The sequence below is a fragment of the Rhincodon typus genome, chromosome 13 (assembly GCF_021869965.1).
Source record: "Rhincodon typus isolate 14 chromosome 13, sRhiTyp1.1, whole genome shotgun sequence".
Taxonomy (NCBI): domain Eukaryota; kingdom Metazoa; phylum Chordata; class Chondrichthyes; order Orectolobiformes; family Rhincodontidae; genus Rhincodon; species Rhincodon typus.
The window spans coordinates 56230245-56249496 of record NC_063344.1 but is presented as its reverse complement, the minus strand read 5'-3'; the positions used below and the strand labels follow the sequence as shown (position 1 = coordinate 56249496).

Sequence of the window (19252 nt, the reverse complement as noted above, 5' to 3'; positions counted from 1 at the left end):
AATAAGATTGGGTGATTAAAGTTTAAAAAGCATCAAAACTCAGTACTGGCAAACATGTTACAGTACTTTACCGTGTTAACTTTTTCCAACAAGAACTACATTTGGTAGCCATGATGTGGAGGTGCCGGTGTTAGACTGGGGTGGACAAGGTCAAAAATCACACGACACCAGTTTATAGTCCAACAGGTTTATTTGAAAACACAAGCTTTCAAAGTCTTACTCCTTCTTCAGGTGTTAATGAGAGAGGTGGTATCAGACACAGAACTTATAAGTAAAAAGAAAATCAAAGGATCACACCACCGATGAAGATGAACCAAACAAACCTAAGATGCTGTTAAATCTTTAAAATCAGTTAAAAAATGTTTTAATTGATTAATATGTACATGTAAATCCTCAAATTCTGTCTTGAGAGAACTAAAAGGTTTTATCAGTGTAAAGAAGAGGTGACATTTTAGGCCAGGCAATGCATGTTAGATGTTAGACCTTGTTTACAATCTGTTAGTGTTTTGGTTTGGAGTCAGACTGGTTTTATTTCTAAAGCAGGAATTTATAAAATGCCACATTGACTGACTGTCTATAAATTGTGTGCTTTTTGAACAAAATAGAATGTATCTGCACATACAACTTCACCCCACAGATTCACGAGTGTGTGCATGCGTCCGAGCCAGAGAGAGCGCACAAGAATCTGTGAGAGAGTGTGTATAGTGTGGTGGGTCTCCTGTAGTGTGACATGAACCCAAGATCCCAATTGAGGCTTTCCTCATGGGTACCAAACTTGGCTATCAGCCCTTGCTTGGCAATTCTGCATTGTTGTGTATCCCAAAGTCCACTTTGGAGGATGTTTACCCGAAGATCTGAGGCCGAATGTACTTGACCCGCTGAAGTGTTCCCCCACTTGGTGGGAACATCCTTGTCTGGCAAGTTTTGTGCTGTATCCATTCATCCGTTGTCATAGCATCTGCATGTTTTCGCCAATATACATTCCATCGGGGCATCCTTGCCTGCAGCATACGAGATAGACAACATTGGCCGAGTCACATGAGTATCTGCCATGCACGTGGTGGGTATTGTTCTCGTGTGATGGTAATGTCCACGTTGAAAATCTGGCATGTCTTGCAGAGGTTACCATGACAGGGTTGTATAGTGTTGTGGTTGATGTTGTCTTGAAGGCTGGGTAGGTTGCTGCAAACAATGGTCTGTTTAAGGTTTGGCAGTTGTTTGAAGGCAAGAAGTGGAGGCCTGGGGAAGAACCTGGCAAGATGCTCATCATGGGACAATATGCATCAATTTTAAATTTTGCAGTTACCTATAAAAGAACAAAATGCTATTCTCCATCGAATTGGGAAACCACAAAAGTTGCCCACAGTCAAAAATCACAGTGACCAAGAAGAACAAAACTGAAAACTGCTCTGCAGTGTGATAAGGCAACTGAGGGGCAACATTGGTGGAATCCAGATCTACACACTAAAAAAGTAACTGGATGACAACATGATCACCATTGTAAACATTTCAGCCATTCCATCACATTAATTTTGCTGCCAGTGACAGATGGTGCCTTGGGCAATATTTTCACATTTGAACTGATTACATTTTGAAATTCTTTATACACTCATTACATCTGGTCATTGGTGCCATTTTAAACTAAAATAGGTGTATCCTATGTTCGTTTCAGTTGATTGTAAAGAAGTTTCTCTTCCACCAAATGAGTCCTTTTCCTTTTGATTTTAGCAAATATTCATCTCTCTTCATTGTCTACATCGTCGTTTTAAGCTGAACAAAAATTGTGCAGTTCTACATTCTGAAACAGCTAGGCCTGTCATACAGAGCAAGTCAGGACAGGATGAGCTTACATAACATCATTCTTTATACAGTGCATCAGGATAATGAATGGGAAATGAGGTTTTGAATGATTCATGAATTGGGTGTACATTAACCAAATACATTTATAAAGCATCTTAAAATGAATTTCATTTCTTCATTCAGAATTTATTCTCAGCAATGTAACTCAGGAATATCATGCAGTATTCATTTAATTTTTAACGTGTTTTCACCAGAATCAAGAAGGGGCCCTACAGTAACATTAAATTATTGAAATGAGAAATACCCACACTGTTCTGCAAAACTTAAAATGCTACGTAATTAGGAATTTGACTTTATCTTTATATTTCTAACAGAGTTTTTAACACTTTTCTACTGTTGATGCACGACTATCCATATCTTCTGAATGTCCTTCGTCCCCGACAGCACTGTGGGTCTACCTATACCAAATGGACTACAGTGTTTCAAGGCGGCAGCTCACCATCATCTCCTCAAGGACAACTAGGGATGAGCATAAATGCTGGTCCAGCCAACACCATTTATATCCCACGGATGAATAAGAAAAAAAATGTGGGTTTTTTTTGGCAGTTTACATTAGTGTCTAAGGGGGTAGCTATCGGCTGTTCCAACAATTCAAATGTTGTAGAGTGTACAAGATGTAGTTTATTGCTTCTCAGCAACTGTTTACAGGTTATAAACTGGCTTTGCATTATAGTATACAAATGCAAATACTGTTGAGAGAACTCAGCCTTAGGTTTGCTTCCCATAAAATCCCCTAGTCTTCACTTTCCCACCAATCCCTAGCTTATTAACAACGCCACTCTCACTTACTCTCTCCCCAGGTCTTTATGCCTTCACCACAGTGGGTGATATTCATTGAGTTCAAAACAAGTATTAACCCTTTTAGACCTTTCAGATTTATGTACAATGTGTTCTTTTCAATACTCTTTCCCTAGGCTTCTGAATTATAGAGCATCACAGCCGCATCTACTCTGGTGCTCAACTAACGTGAACAATGCACAATTTTCAGGAATAAAGATTGGGGTTACAACTTTTTAATTAGTCCTGATGCATGGTAGTCATTGATAAGTATAGAAAATCAACATCGACTGAGGATTAAACTCCATGCTTTTCTGATTCCAACAGTTTACTTCCACATTTATTATTAGAAGAAGCCCCTCCAATATCTTTGTGATTTCAATGCAGTCCAAGTTTTCTTTTCTTTTTCTGGTTTCCTACTCACTCACCAAAGCTTTCATCTCTCCTGAAGTCAAAAATGTTCATTGAAACAACAGGGAGAATGTTAACTTCTCCTTCTTCCAACCTCACCCTCCAAAAAGATAAGTTTCAGTTGTACAGAATGTAGAAGTACTAATTATCTCCAACTCAAAGCAAGCCCACTTTGACCCTACCCATTTTTAATTTTTCCCTGCCCCTAGTAGATCAGGCTCCAATCCACTGCACCCCCTCAATCACTTTTAGGACTGCCTCCCCATCCACATTTCCCCTCACTGCTCCTTAATTACAATCTGTTGCCAAAAGTTTGCTTCATTCAGCAATCAGAATTCCACTCTGGCTATCTGTGGCCAAGATACACACCTTTGAATCTGCTCCTCTCCTTGGTACATTACCAATATTATCCATGTGTGACTTAATAGTAAATACAATCAGGGCATTCAACATTGAGGATATGGCAACAAAGTCCACTCATACAAATATCTGCAAGAAAGAAGCCAATTTCTGTCATGCTAAACAAAACAATATTCTGCATTTACAGCAAATGTTGCTTAATAGCACTGTCAAAAAACACTTCAGTCAATTAGCTGTTGATCACAAGTACACAGGTTGGTAATTGGCCCAATTATTTGTTCTGCTTTTAGGTGGCAGGACATACCTTTGGTTATTTTACACATTGTTGGGTAGTTGGCAATGATGGAGCTATTCTGAAACAATGTTGGCTAGGGGCCTGGCTACTTTTAGAGGATAAGCCTTAAGGACATTGCAGAAGGTCATCAGAGCCCACAGTCTTTGCAGTATCCAGTGCCTTCAGTACGTTCTCAATATCATGTGGAGTAACTAAAATTGATTGATTATTGACATCTTGTGACACTGGAGACCTCAGGGGGAGGTCAAAATGGATATTAACTTGGCATTTCTGGCTGAAGATGGATGCAAATGCTTCAGCCTTACCTTTTGCTCTGATGTGCTGGGCTCCCCCATCCATGAGGATGGGATATTTGTGAAGCCACCTCTCGCTAGTTGTTTAACTGTCCATGACCATTCACAAACGGATGTGACAGGACTGCAGAGCTTAGATCTGTTGGTTGTGGGATTGCTTAGCCCCATGTGTTGCATGTGGCTTCTGCTATCTGGCATGCAACAGAGACCTGTGCTGCAACTTTAGGCAAGTATAAAATTTTTATGAATGGCTGGTGCTGCACCAAGCATGCCCTCCTACAGTTTTCATTGTATGAGGGCTGGTCCCTCCACTTGATGGCAGTCATAGAGTGGCCAGGCCCTCATAATGCCTCATGGATACGCAGGCTTGAGATGTTTAATCTGTTTGAAGTCTATCCCATTCAGCACATTGACAGTACCAAACAACTTAGTCTCCACAAGGATTGTGTAGTAGTAACTCCTATCATTACTGTCATGGAAAGGTGCATCTGTGGCAGGTAGGTTGCTGAGGATGAGGTCAAATAGGTATGTCCAGCACCACCTACTGCGGACCAGTCAAAAAGAAATGTCCTTTAAGACTTGGTCAGTAGTGGTGGTTTTAGTGAGCTACTGTGAGTGATGGGCATTGAAGTCTCCACCCAGAATACATTCTGTGCCTCTGCCACCTTCAGGGCCTCTTCCAATTGATGTTCAGCATGGAGGACCACAGATTCAGCAGTCAAGGAGAAGTGATAGGTGGTAATCAGCAGCAGATTTCCTTACCCATGTTGGACTTAACACCATGACATTTCATCTGGTTCAGAGGCAGAGACTCTCAGGACAACTCCCTCTTGACAGTATACCATTGTGCTGCGACCTCAGACGTGGTCATTCTGCTGACGAGACAGAACACAACCTGCGGCTTTGCTGGTTTCTGGGACCTTGGCTGTCATGTATGAATTTCTATGTGTGACTATGTCAGGCTATTGGTCAACTAATCTGTGGGATAGCACTCCCAAATTTTGGGGCTACTTCCAGATGTTGCACTTTGCAGGGTTGACTGGGTTGGATTTGTCATTTTTGCTTTCAACACCTATGTCAGTGCTGGGTAGTCTGTTTAGTTTCATTCCTTTCTTTAGACTTTTTAGCAATTTGATATAACTGAGCGGCTTGCTGGCCCATTAAGAGTTAACCACGGTATGGTACTGGAATCAGATCAGGTAAGAAAGGCAAGCTTCCTTCCCCAAAAGGAAGGAAGTGGTCTAGATAGGCTTTTCCTGACAGTCGACAATAGTTTCCTACTTTAATTCCAGTTTATTAATTTAATGTAGATTCCACCAGTTGCCGTGGTGGAATTTGAGCCCAATATCCACAGGGCATTCCCTTGTATTACAGTATAACTGGCACTACACCACCTCCTCCCCAACTTATTACAAAACTTAAATAATACAGTTCTCCAACTTTATTTGCCTCCTATTGCAGTGTAAAATGCAAGAAAGCAAACACATAAAATCTTCCAATTATGTATTCAGCAGATGACATTATCATTACCAGTAGTCAAAACTTTCCCTGCTTACAAAAAAACCCAAAAGCCAGTGTGTAGCTTGAAATGGGGAAGAAAGAGGTTTCACTTGAAGTCAAGATTTAACAAGTTGTTGGAGCCACGAGAGTAATCTTAACTCAGGTCTGAAACTGGAAATTGTACCAAAAATTTGAGCATTGGAATGAAGGTATGTTATTGTAGCTTAATACAATACTTGAGAGTGGTAAAATAAGCTCAAAACAATTAACACACCTATTCATTTCCTACCAAAAGGACACTAACTATTTCAAATCTAACAACTTGGTACATACAAAATAGATGAAATAAAACACTATCGACATTAAAAACTAAACATAAAATTAAATCAACTTTGTGCGCCTAAATTGACTCAGCAAAATGCAAGCATGAAACTGACTGGACCATGGATTACCAATTGATTGGAAACTTGTAACTTACCAAAGAACTGCTTGATAATATTAACTGATTCCATTTTGTTTGCTTTCCTTTACCTCTGTATTCAGCTCAGATATGCAAGTCTGACAGAAGTCTTGAGTCGTCATACAGTAATTATCAGCCTAGAAACTCCCCACCCCAAGAAGCATGTGACTTGACAGCATATCAAAGCAACAGATTCCAGTTACCTCCAACCAATCACTGGAATTGCTTATAAAACCAGTCTGACGAGTGAATCATGTTGTCACGGTAACAATGGTTACATTACTTCAGATTACTTTACAAATTACAAGAGTGGCTATCAATCAGAATCAGTGACTAGGCTAAACACTGCACTCACATTTCAACTCCCATTCTTTAATTTCCCCTCCACTTTATCCTCCAGTACCTCCCCCCTCAGATACAAATGGCTCCAGTGCTTAATGCAGTGGTGATTTTTATTTCAAACTCAGTAACAGTTTCCCATCAAATCAGTTCATCTTTGCTTCTTTTTGTGTGGCCAAGCAGTTTTAATTGTTCAACCCTGATTCAGTTTCACCAGATTGATATATTAACAGATCTACTTTACTGAATTGCATGAAATATCCACTCTTGTTCAGTTTAAACAAACCAACTGTCAAGTGTCAAAATTACAACAGCACCAACGTTCCAAAAGTATTTGCATATTAGACCAAAATTACTGCACTTTTTCACACAATTAATATGCCATTGTACTTGAATTATCAGCATTTCTGTAGCACACATCAACTTCCATGCAACTGTAACTGACTAAACTCAGACACAAGCTTTGACAAGTTCACCTGTGAACAGTTGAACCATACAGAGGTCAATATTGAGTTAACAGAGTTCAGACAGGTATTGGCAAGAACTCATGTAGCATTCACAAAATCACATTCCATCAAACAGTCAACACTTTTAAAAAACATCAGAGAGGGGAATATTTAGGTATTAAAATCTTTTTACAACATCTTCATTTATAGCTCTCTTCAGAAACACAAAAGCCTTACAAAGTTTTACTGCTACAGAATATTACTGCGGTAAATACTGCAATAATTTAACATGTACTAAAATATATCTCTTATGTTGATACATATCATTCTTAACAGGATAAGCATGGCTCTTAATCTGTATAAGGATTTGGAATCTGCATCACCAGCTTCAAAACTTAAATATTCCTGTGGTGTTGACAGCCCTGTCAGCACAAGAGTATTATTAAAAGGATCTGCATTTTAATGGCACCTTATCGCTTCTTTGGGTTAGTGCTACACAACGAATGAATTATTTCTGAAGTCAAGGCATGCTTTGAATCAAAAATAGCATCCAATTTATGCATAGCAAAGCCTGAAAACAAAATCGTTTGGGAAACATTTTTAGTTAGGACACCAAAGTAGTTAACTATTCTTCTTTGAATAGACAAATTTAATTTTTTTACAATTTACTAACAGGTAGGGAGGACCCCAGTGGAGTCTCTCCACTAAAATGTGGTACCCCTGATAATGACAAGCACAAGCACAAGAATGCCATATTTCAAACATTCTCAATAATTTATACTATAAAGAAAATGTAGTAAACTGATTGGCAAGTTGGCAGGGATTGGCCAAGCTACTCACATAGAGAAAGCAACAGTTAGTTAAAGGTACCACAAGCTCCAGAACAATTCATCAGACTTGAATACATCCAATCTGTCTTTGAATGCACAGCACTTCTTGCAAGCACAAATAAGCCGTATTATGACCTCGCCTTTATTGATTCTTAGTGCAGCTATTGGTGCAATCAGGATCATGCAACCCAATCACTGAATCACATATTAACACAGACATTTTGTTTCTGGTTCTGCAAGTGCAGACTGGTAAATAACAGTGTGTACTTTGCTTATTATGAAGAACTGAAGGAACATGCTGTATAATTCAATCAACCAATTGCTGGTTCATGTGGCCTATGTACCTGGCGTTGTACCAACACTGAAATTCATACTCTACATTACTTAATTGTGTGGCAGGCAGAATGTCTTTTTGTACTGCCTACAGCATTCTGTTACTGGAAAATACCAGTTGGGTGGCCACTTCATAATTCCTGCATAAAACAGTTTGCTTAATGAGTTTCTCAAATGTTACCTTCACTGATTAAACAAACATTGGGGTCTGTGTAGCTCCATGCACCATGGGATTAGATCTGATCAGCATTCTCACAAGTTGAACCTAACCATTTGCTCATCTTCCCACCTTGCTAAAGAAATGGAGCCTATCAATGCTATCCTGAAGAATACTGGCTCCCATGATCACATTGTTTGCTGTGCAGTGCACAAAACTCACAAATGGCCCAAAGACTGCCATTTTCAGATACCTCATCTACCTCAATTTACCATGGCAACACAAAGTATCTCAGAGTATCTCTTTTGAGCCAATGTACATCAGTGGAAGTTTGTATGGGTTAGCATGTGGGCAGCAAACCTTTGGTTTGCCCAAAGTTTAGAGGGTGGAAGGCAAATGCATATTGGAACACTGCAATAAATCTGAGGAATTAGAACTCATATCAGATATTTCCATTCAAGCTCAAAAATCAAAATATCAGAACTGGCCAATTCCAAAATCCCAATTCTAAATCCAAGCTGTTAGATGTAGATGAAGCAACTTCCCATGGACGTGATTAGATCTACCATTACCATGACATTGATTACATTTTTTTTAAATCCCCATTTCTTTCAAAATAGACTACAATCACACAAACACTGTATGAGACAAGCTTGAGTAGAATTAGAATTTGAATTCGGTTGATTGTCATGTGTACTCAAGTACAGATGTGCAGGAATACAGTGAAAAGTACACAAAGTCACCGTTCCTGACGTCATCTTTGGTACAAAGGTACCTAGGTACAAAATCTTAGGTACAAAACAGAAAAATAAAGAAATAAGTTAAATGTTCAACATTACAGTTCTTCTTAGTACAAAGTAGAAAAATAAAGAAATACAGCAGAATACTTCCTCCTTACTCTGTCTACAAATATCTTGGTGATACACTTTAAATCTTGGGACCTTTCAATGTGGTTGGCTACATGGCACAATTTTTCATCAATGCAGGAAAACCAAACAAAAGTTGAGGATGAAAGAAAAAAGATTGAGAGTAGCAGCAATAAGATAAAATGGATGCATTTGCTATAATATCATTGTGTCTACAGCAGGCTGCTCTTGACATTTTGAGAAAAAAGTGACAAATTTTAATGCAGCTAATAGTCTGGCACAGCTGTGGAACAACACTATTTACACAACCTCCTCTTTCAAGCCCAATCCAAAACAATTATAACTGTAAACCATTTACTGATGCAAACCCAATATAATACATTAGGGTCAAGCCATTTTGCAATTATGTTGATATATCTAAATCTAGTAAGCAAGTTGAATCCCATACCAGCTTGTAATTATATAAAGGTACAACGTTCCTTTCCCTTCCTTTCCTCTAATTAATATTCAAGAATCATTTCTTCATAAATCGGCTACTTTCCACTTAAATCATTTCAGCATAAAAGTTAGTTGTGTTATGTTGTTAATTGAATATGGAAAAATTAATTAGAACAAAAGTTGATGTGAGGATTAAAACCACTGTTTGGTGGTGGACAGAAGTGAGAGTAAGGAGAGTTTGAGAATATAGCTAACATGCAATGTCATATGGTTGTGGAAGAAAGACACTTGGACAATATGGATTTAAAATCAAGTAGACATGCCGGAGGATAATATGCTCGAATGGAGGTTGCGCTGAGGGTGTGACGGCATGAATGAGGTGGTGGATGTTGGAGATATTGGAGATGAGTAGATGGCTGATAGGAGAGATTATTCCCTTGACATCATGCCAATGATAGTTTCTAAAATTGGAAAATCGGGTTGCTGGTCTTCAAGGTAGTAATTAGTCGTTAATAAAAATCCCCAGTGCTTGTGATGTTCTATATACTAAATTTTAATTTAGCTTTCTAACAAAAATGCTATGCCTTACATAGTGCAAATTTTAAACAAGATGAAGAAAATCTGCTCTTTTCTAGATGAGACAGACAAATTAAACTAAAGTCTATACATTAATTTTCCTCAGTTGATCATACCAATTTTATTTTACTTTATTTTGAAAGTGCCATACAGTCAGTATTAAAAAAAAAAATGGGATTAGTTTTGGTCATTAAGCATTTACTGTGAAACAGGAACACAGTTATTGAGAAGTCAGCCATACATGAAATGCTAGAGTTTATTGATCCTCGTTTTGGAAAGGTCATCCAATATGAAGGAAATAACAGTATGGTACAGACTCTTAAGAATGTGAAAGATGCCATGATCTTATCCTACTGTGCAACTGATTTTGTCTTGGCTTAAGCAAAATCTATCCTACATTACAATTCTTGGTCAGAAACAGGAGAAAATTCCAGTTACACCTTTTATTGTCTGGAACTAAATGAAGCTTTAAAAAGGACCAGAGTTCTAAGACTCAATCGTGAAAAAGTCACATACGCTGGTGGATAACAGAACTAAATCAACCAAGTGTGCAGTACAGAAAGTTTAGCCTGGTATCACAGCTTTGTTAGCACATGCAACATTTTGCTTTCACTCTAGAATTCAGAGCTTTATGCTGACAAAGCTTCATGAGCACAAGTCATCAGTTGGTATCTCACCCCAAAAGAAATGAGAGACCTGCAGTTATATTGCACCTTGCCCAATTTCAGGACACCCCAAAAAGCTTCACAGCCAATGAAGTACTTCTAAAGTGTAGACGTTGTAGCAATATGGGAATCGCTGCACTCAATTTACAACGCAAGGCTCCAGAAACAACTATGGTGTGATTCACAGATAAGTCAGGGATTTCCATATTGACCAAGGCACAGGGGAGAACTTTTCTCCTCCTTTTCACTGTACCATGAACGGGATCTGTATTGTTAACATCAGGATAAGGCATTAAACTGAGGCTCTTTCTCCCATTAAAGAACAAAACCCAAGTGGTAAAGCACTGTGTCAGTAAGGCCTGGGAACGTCAGCCTGGATCAGGTACTCAATTTTCCAGACTGTGACTTGAAGACAAAAGCACCCAGCCATATCTTAATGTACGGACAGGATGACAAGTATCATCATGCAACACATAGCCAAGTTGGAACAGGAGATTAGCAAAAAGGAGGACCAAGTCATCTGATCTTGTGTACAGCTATACAGGCCTCAATGTGTACTGGGAAAGGATTTCCAAGCTACTAAGTGAGGAAGAACTTTGGTTGGAGACACTGAACTCCAACTCCATGCAACTTTTTTGTTTAAGCTGTTGCTCCATCCAGGAGCTGGCTTGATTGATACATAAGAACAACACCCCGCACCACCGCCCCCACCCCATCAATTTGGAAATGCTGATGACGGAGAAGAAGTTGCAGCACAGCAGCTGTTGAGGTTCCTGCAGCTTTTGATGCAGACTGGCAGGGTCAGTGATCACTGGGACTCAGGATCGAAAGGGAAGGAGCATCAAGGAAGAGTTACCGATAATTGCGGTGGTGGTGGTGGTTGGGGTGTGGGGGTGGTGGATGTGGCATCTCCCTAGAGGTTTGACTGTTGGCGAGGTAACAGGTTAGCTTGCTTGATCACCTTTTCATTCAAATACAGAAAGTGCCATCTCCCGAGAGTGCAGTATTGGCCTTCCCCACCATGTCACTTCCGTTAGAAGTCAGAAAGTAGGTGAGTTTAAGTTTGTTTTACACTTTCACTCCACAACACCAGTCCTTTGGGATTTCTTTTCTCTCGCGAATGGCTGTTGGACACAATCTGGAGTGAAAAACATCTCTTTTATATTTTGGATAGCGGACTTAAAAATGGTAAAGGATACTACTTAAACCAAGGGACTGAGAAAAAAGATGGGCAGTTTTAAAAGAAAGTTACCAGAACTGTGTTTCATCTATAAGGTGACCAGTGGCAGTTTTGACAGTCATTTGATTAGAGATAACAAGGTGCAAATCTGGATGAACACAGCAGGCCAAGCAGCAGAGGAGCAGGAAGGCTGACGTTTCGGGCCTAGACCCTTCTTCAGAAATCATTTGATTGTTTTATTTCAACCTGGATCAGTAGCATCTTCAAGAGAACTCAGCATAGAAACAACTTCTTGTTTGGTTCCTAGGCAAACTGATACAGTTTTGTGTCTGGAAATTACGGAAGAAACATCCAACATTTGAGGGAGAAAACACTTCTCCTCCTGTTCTCTTTCTTCTGTGAATAAAGATGTAAAAGAACATTCTAAGCAACCAGCTACTCTCTCTCTTTCTCTCTCTCTCTCTGCAAATTCCCTTCTGGAAAGGAGAGGGGAAAACCACCTTCACAGACACTGAATGGACAATTTCCTAACCAGTGTAGGAAGGATTGAGAATTAGTGGCTACAACCTCATGCCATAAAGTATTAGAATCATACAGCACAGAAACAGACCCTTCAGTCCAACCAGTCCATGCCGACCATAATCCCAAACTAAACTCATCCCACCTGCCTGTTCCTGGCCCATATCCTTCCAAACCTCTCCTATTCATGCACTTATCCAAATGCCTTTTAAATGTTGTAATTGTACCCACATCCGCCACTTCCTCTGGAAGCTCATTCCACACACAAACCACCCTCTGTGTAAAATATGTGCCCCTCATGTCTTTTTTAAATCTCTCTCCACCCACCTTAAAAAAGGTGTCCCCTAGTCTTGGAATGCCCCATCCTAGGGAAAAGACAAATACCATTAACCCTATCTACACGCCTCATTATTTTATAAACTTCTATAAAGTCACCTCTCAAATACCTACATTCTAGTGAAAAAAAGTCCCAGCCCATCCAGCCCTTCCATCTCAAAAAATTGAAAGAAACCAGAAAGGGACTGAAGGAAATCATCTTCATCAACACCTATAATCTGGACTGGTGCCTGAACAGTGCTTTACTGACTTTTTGTCACTCTTTTCTCACCCATATTTGTGTCCTGTTTTGTCACTAGGTTTGAATCCCACCATAGCAGATGGTGAGCAATTAACGTTTGCCTTGCCTTTGAAACCAACATTGCATGAATAAATAAAAACAACTTCATTGAAGTGAATCAGATGCTTTTTCCTTCCCGGGGTGTTACTGATCTTCATCGGATCAAGAGCAAGGAGGTATATATATTGCTGAAAAAGACACATTTTACCAAAACTTTTTGTCTTGCACTTATCAGGGCATTTCACAAGAATACCAATTAAATGGAAAAACCAACATTTATGCTGCATAAAAAAAAAAGTGCTGATTGGTTGACAAGTGAACTCAATGAGCAAGGAAATTATGCAGATAACTAATATAAGACTATCAGTCAAGCTAGCAGAGTGATATACTCACATGTACTGGAAATTACATACCTTCATATACAGGACACTGCTCTTTACATACAGAAAGAACATGTCCATGCACTGTGCCTATTTCAACTCAACAAACTACATAACATCCATTCGCTGGTTTATTAGAGCAATGCTCTGATTGATCACAGTTAATCTATCTGGTTTAAAAGCGAACAGAATTTAGCTATTAACTGTCAATCAGCATTAATGGGCACATTCTCCATGCCAGCACCTCTACCAATCAGTCACTTGGTAATCAAATAAATTCATTCCAATGCATTATAAACAATGGTTTTCCCCTTGAATTGGTTCTCTTGCGAAACGTTCTAATGACTGCAAGATGAAAGCTTTGACAAACTATGTCTTTTTTCAGCAATACTCAAACTTGGTACAACCAAATGACAACTTGAGGCACAATATATCTCACTGCCTTCAATTGCTACCGTCTGGACCCACAAAAGATCATATGCTGAATGCCAGTATCTATAATTAAACTTAAATTGATTCTGTGCCATGTTTAATTGAAGCATTGCACAACAATATAAAAATCTAAGATTTTGAGTTAAAGACAGTAAGGAAGCATCTACGCATCAATTTTTTTCCAACTCAGATCTTCTACAGAATTACCACTAAAATACCTAAACCAGATTTATTGCTGTCAATGCTATAGCAAACACTCCCTGTGTCTGAGTAAAAGGAAACTTACATAAGGCTGGAGAAACTCAAACAAAAATCTATTTCAATGTGGCTTCTCAACATCAGGAAGAGTACCTTGATCATATCAGCATGGAAAATATTCAAAGTCTCACTCATCAAGGCCGAGCCATACCATTTTCTGATACAGTCCCCAACTTTTGATAATATAAAGCATCTGACTCATAGGTAGCATGCAAAATATTTAAGAATACCAAGATCAACATTTAATCAGCCATCCCTAATTGTCCTCAAGGTGGTGGCGAGGTATTTTCGTGAACCACCACCATAGAATTGGTGTACCCATACTGTTGCTAGGCAGGGACTTCGACCTTGTTTAAAGTTTTTAATCAAATTTATTAAAGTCAATTGACTCAGAATCCAAGGTAAAAATTCCATTCATGTTAAGTTTCACCCACTCTCTGCATGCATAAATGCAGTCAAAATTTCTGAAACGTTCGGATATTTCATCTAACAATAAGCCCTAATATTGAAAATCTTTGAACTGGTATCATGAAGATGATGTTCACAGGGTAAATTCATCACAAAGGACAAGAAGGTCAATATGTTTAATCATGCAGAGTCACATCACGAGGACTTCTGTGATTCAGAATCTGCCAATCAGTTGAACAAAATAAATTAAATCCATCTGTGTGCTGAAGACTTCATCACTGACATGAATGGAACTCTGTTCCCTCTCTGCAGGACTAATGGAAAAGCATTTAAAAGTACAATGGTCTATTGGTCTGCATGGTGGAGGGGGTGGATAGGTGGGGGTACTTAGACTGGTATTTATTAGACTGACGTCCCAACTGACAATAGTGAGACAGGAGAAAAGTAGTCAATAACTCAATAATTAGATTATCATGTGGAAAACTGTGATCATGCACAATACTCACAATTCTTAAAAGAGCTGGTAGCTTATTAAGATTTGACTCTAACCTTGTTTAAACAAATGAATCTATACTAAGTTTTAAAAAAACACGCTTTAATAAGGCTACACTTTACAGAAGCATAAAAGAGTCAAATTCCAAATGAAAGGAAACTTTGGAATCCATCTACGAATCAACTATATATCTCAGTATTTGTGGTAAGTCACAAAATTTTAATTAAGGGTGAGGAGTAGGCTAAATGTCTCAAAGATTGTACCTAAAAATCAGACTAGTGCAACTAATGGCTCAGCTTATAATGAGTCAGGTTTCTATTTGTTTAAGCAAAAATATTTGACTCTGTTTCTTCAAGGTTCAGTGAATCAAGATGGAAAATTTCTTTCAGTTTAGTTTTACAATAAGTGAGGAATACACTGACTGTTGTTCCACTCCAATTAATTTCTAAATCAAAGACAAAGGAGTTGGAGTGAGAACAATCACCTCTGTGTAGTATAAAATTCATTTCTTTCCTCTGTCATCAAAACCATGACATAAACTTTTCATAAGAATGCAATGCAATTTTCATGAAATCATATGGTTTTCCTGAAATGCTTTGAATTGCTCAAGAGGTTTTCATTCCCTCTGACAGAGAGAAATCAAATTAAAAATAAAGTTGACAAAAATTTAACATCAGCTATTGTGGTTCAGTCCTCAATTTTTTTTCAATTTAAATTATTCATCTTGGATATGGAAATTAATTTAAATCCAAAGGATGCTGATTTCAGTATATCATGTCCAGATCTAGACTGGCCATCCATTGCCAGAGATGGCTGGATTATACCAAGCACATTGGGGCCTCACTCTTCACTGCCTCACAGAGACAGTGGTCTTTTTCTGACATCCAGTCTTAAATATGCCACTACTTCCATCAAGTATACAATGAGGTGACAGAAGCAATTATTTTCATTCACTTCCTGAAACTACACAGAGTTGCCGCCAATTCCATCTTCCCCACTGGCCATTATCTTGGGCTGAATGAGACTTTTCGCAATCTCTGCACTTGAGCTGTGATTCGAGATACTCTGTTTCATAACAATCACCTGCACCCACTATTAAGTTGCAGTGTTCTGTCCCAGACTTTGTCTCTGTCACCTGCGGGCTCACCAATTTCATTACTTTCCTGGTGACTTACCATTCTCCACACACTGCGTGCTTCAGTTTATAATAACCTCTGCTGCCTGTGCCGCAATCATTATGGAACTACTGTTTCCAATTTAAAAGAAAATCCTCATGTTCAAATACTTCCAAGGTTTCTGCAAATCTTCTCTTCTTACTTCCCCAAAACTATAGCTCTTCCAAAAATTTCCTGTTTTTCTAACATTGATCACACCCCTACTGTCTCTTCCACTTGCTGCACTGACCATTGTACCTTTCAGTCTTCAAGGTCCCACACTTTGCAACTCCCTCCATAAGTGATCTGCATCACTACCTCACAAATTTCCTTTCTGAGCCCTCCAAAAAAAAAATCAAACTTCTTTTGTACAAACTTCTGATTGCCCTTCCCAATACCTGGGAAAGATTTTCTACAATGATGTCTACGTCTATATATATTTTCAAAGGGTATAATAAAACATGAATATAGCAGTTGTTATAAAGTGAAGGAAAATCCTAATGCAAATGAAATCATAAACTGCACCAAAACTAAACACCACCAGGTAGAAAGCTAAATAAAAATATAGCACAGTCCAGCAAACAGACTTTTAATAGCATATTAGTGGTAAGGATTTGGTAGAGCATTGGCAGCATCACTGGACCAATATTTCACATCCATGAACTAGTAATATAGAAAAGCATTATAAATCTCACTCCAACAATTCAGGAACTGGAGTGTAGATTTTAGAAAATCAAACTACAAAGATGGCAGAACTTGCTATGAAGCTTTGGGTTGTTGGTCTAGATATTGTCTAATCAACTTGTTCAGGGATGTGGTTACACACCTCGGTCGGACTTGTTTATGTACCCAACAGATTTCTGTTTAGTGACAGAAACTGCCACCCTTATCTGACCTGTCTAGTGAGAGACTCAAAAGTCTGAGGAGGGCAATTCAATAAGATGGCCCACCAGCAGTTTCTCAAACCAGCATTAGCCATATACTGCAGTCTCGCCATGATGCCATTAGCCATATACTGCAGTCTCGCCATGATGCCATTAGCCATATACTGCAGTCACGCCATGATGCCATTAGCCATATACTGCAGTCTCACCATGATGCCCATGTCACAACATTGAAAAAGAATTCTGGTAGTTTGAAAATCCAAAACTGCTGTCGTTCTAAATAACCTGACATCAGATTTTAGAATTTTATATTCAATTGGGAAGAGAAGTGTGGTTTAGTATGAATGGATTATGAATACATCTGGAATCAATTCCTCAAATGACTGTGAACCCACAGTTAAATGCAAGTTGAAAGGCATACAACCCACAGTCAGTGTTCTCAGGAGGTGCAGGGTCATATTTGAAGAGTCATTTCTGATTTACATTATTTTCTTTTGCCAATATTTACGGTAAGCTCATGACAGTCTGTTTCCCGTATACTTCAGTCATCTTCACATGGAACAAAAACAGAGTTGAATCTGTGAGGATATCCCCTATTGAAAACACTTCTCCATAGATTCTTATAACATGCATTACATTTTCCTAAGTTAATTGTTATTAAAGATTGACCAGGACTTGCAAGAAACAAATATAGGAAGAACAGCAGTTTAAAGACTAATTTCACGTGATTTACAGATGATTCAGATTGTATCACGATTAAGTGCTTGAATGAAAAGTTTTTGAGGTTTACAATAGCTCATGATATTATCACTTTTCCAACAATCATTATTATCTGTAGCATAAAATAATGTTTTTAAATTTGTTTAAAAAAATCAGTGATTCGGTACGTAGAGTCATACAGTAATACAGCACGGAAACAGACCCGTTGGTCCAACTCGTCCATGCCGACCAAGTTTCCCAAACTATCACATGCCACAGAGATACTAGAGAAGCTGAGTTTATTTGTCTCTTGTGCATATTCGATCAAATTAGATTACTAATTGCCAAAAGCACATGCAAAGTCCAATCTCTTTGGACAATATTATGAAAAGAAGTAGCCGAAGTAAAAATCAATCATTGTGCAGCTGTTGGACACGTAGTTAATAAATGCTTATCTTGAATGTCCTTTTTAAATAATGCACGTAATCAAGAAACCAATTACAAGTCTCCATAAATTTTCCTTGAAAACAGTACTTGTAAGAGATTATGTTTCTGAGTGCAAGTTTGGATTTGAAGTTGATCTCCACTCTAGTCTGCTTAGTTTTACGTGTTAGGTTATGAGAACAAAAAAGAAGAAACTGATGTTTGCAAATGCATCACTTTCGCAGCACAACATTTGTACAGTACATATTTCGTCTATTACCGCCCACCCATCTGCCTCAATTTCATTCACATAAATACCCACTAATGTTTCCAGATTTCAGTGCTGCAATTACTCTCTCATGATTACTGTTGCTGACATTCATAATTTGGCGGCAGACTTTATGCCAATGAGTGTTTTCAATAAATACATAATCTGTATTTTGAATTCTTTCCAGAAACATTTTCTCAAAGAAAATCAAAAATTAATTGACTGTTACAATCATCTAATATGTATTATTAAGGACAAACTTACCTAAGGTATCTTTTAGATTTTTCACAATAGAAGCTTTCCTTGCACTGTTCTTTCTTTCCACGTAATTTGAAGGTACAAAGCCAGTTTTGTTTGTGGAATTTCGAACGCGCCACCATGATTTAGAGTCATCTAAGAGCCACAGTCGCTCATTCTTCTTTATGTCGAGCTCCTGCTCCTGCTGGGCCACATAGTCAAACTTGGCAATCACTATCACCTCTTCCGTCATCTTCCCGTGGGTTCCACACTGCATGTTCAAAGAGAAAGGGATTAGTATTGTAACAGAATGCAGATAGACAGCCTGTAAAATACCACACTTGCAACATTTCTAAATGGAAAGAAGCTAACTTGTACATACATTTTAAAAGCTGAAAAGACAAGCAAGATCTGAATTGTGAATGAGCTTCAATCGGGTGGTATACACAAGCTTTAAGGAAAGCAAGTTTATGAACCGAGATTCTCGTCTCCAAAAGATCATCTAAACAAAACTTTATGACTTTTAAGAGGAAAATTCAAGTCTTGTTTTCCATTTACTTATGTAGTTAATCCAACATAGCAACAACATTTCTTGGACCGGTGAAAGTTTCCAATCTCGTCAGCCTCACTGAACCAGAGGGCTGAGAGTTCAATTCCCACTTCGGAAATTTGAGCACATAATCTAGAAGAACACT

The 19252-nt window shown here is 38.5% G+C and overlaps 1 protein-coding gene across 2 annotated transcripts in view; it reads right to left on the bottom strand.

Annotated features, from left to right (window-relative positions):
- The window catches only part of nck1b (NCK adaptor protein 1b), a 227384-nt gene that overhangs the window by 30748 nt on the left and 177384 nt on the right, over positions 1-19252 (bottom strand). Inside the window, exon 3 of one of the 2 annotated variants that reach the window (XM_048604717.1) lies at positions 18585-18828. In XM_048604717.1, coding sequence (XP_048460674.1) covers positions 18585-18828 — 244 coding nt within the window. Of the gene's footprint in view, positions 1-5974; positions 6075-18584; positions 18829-19252 lie in introns of those variants that run through there. The other variant, XM_020517644.2, reaches the window with a different exon arrangement.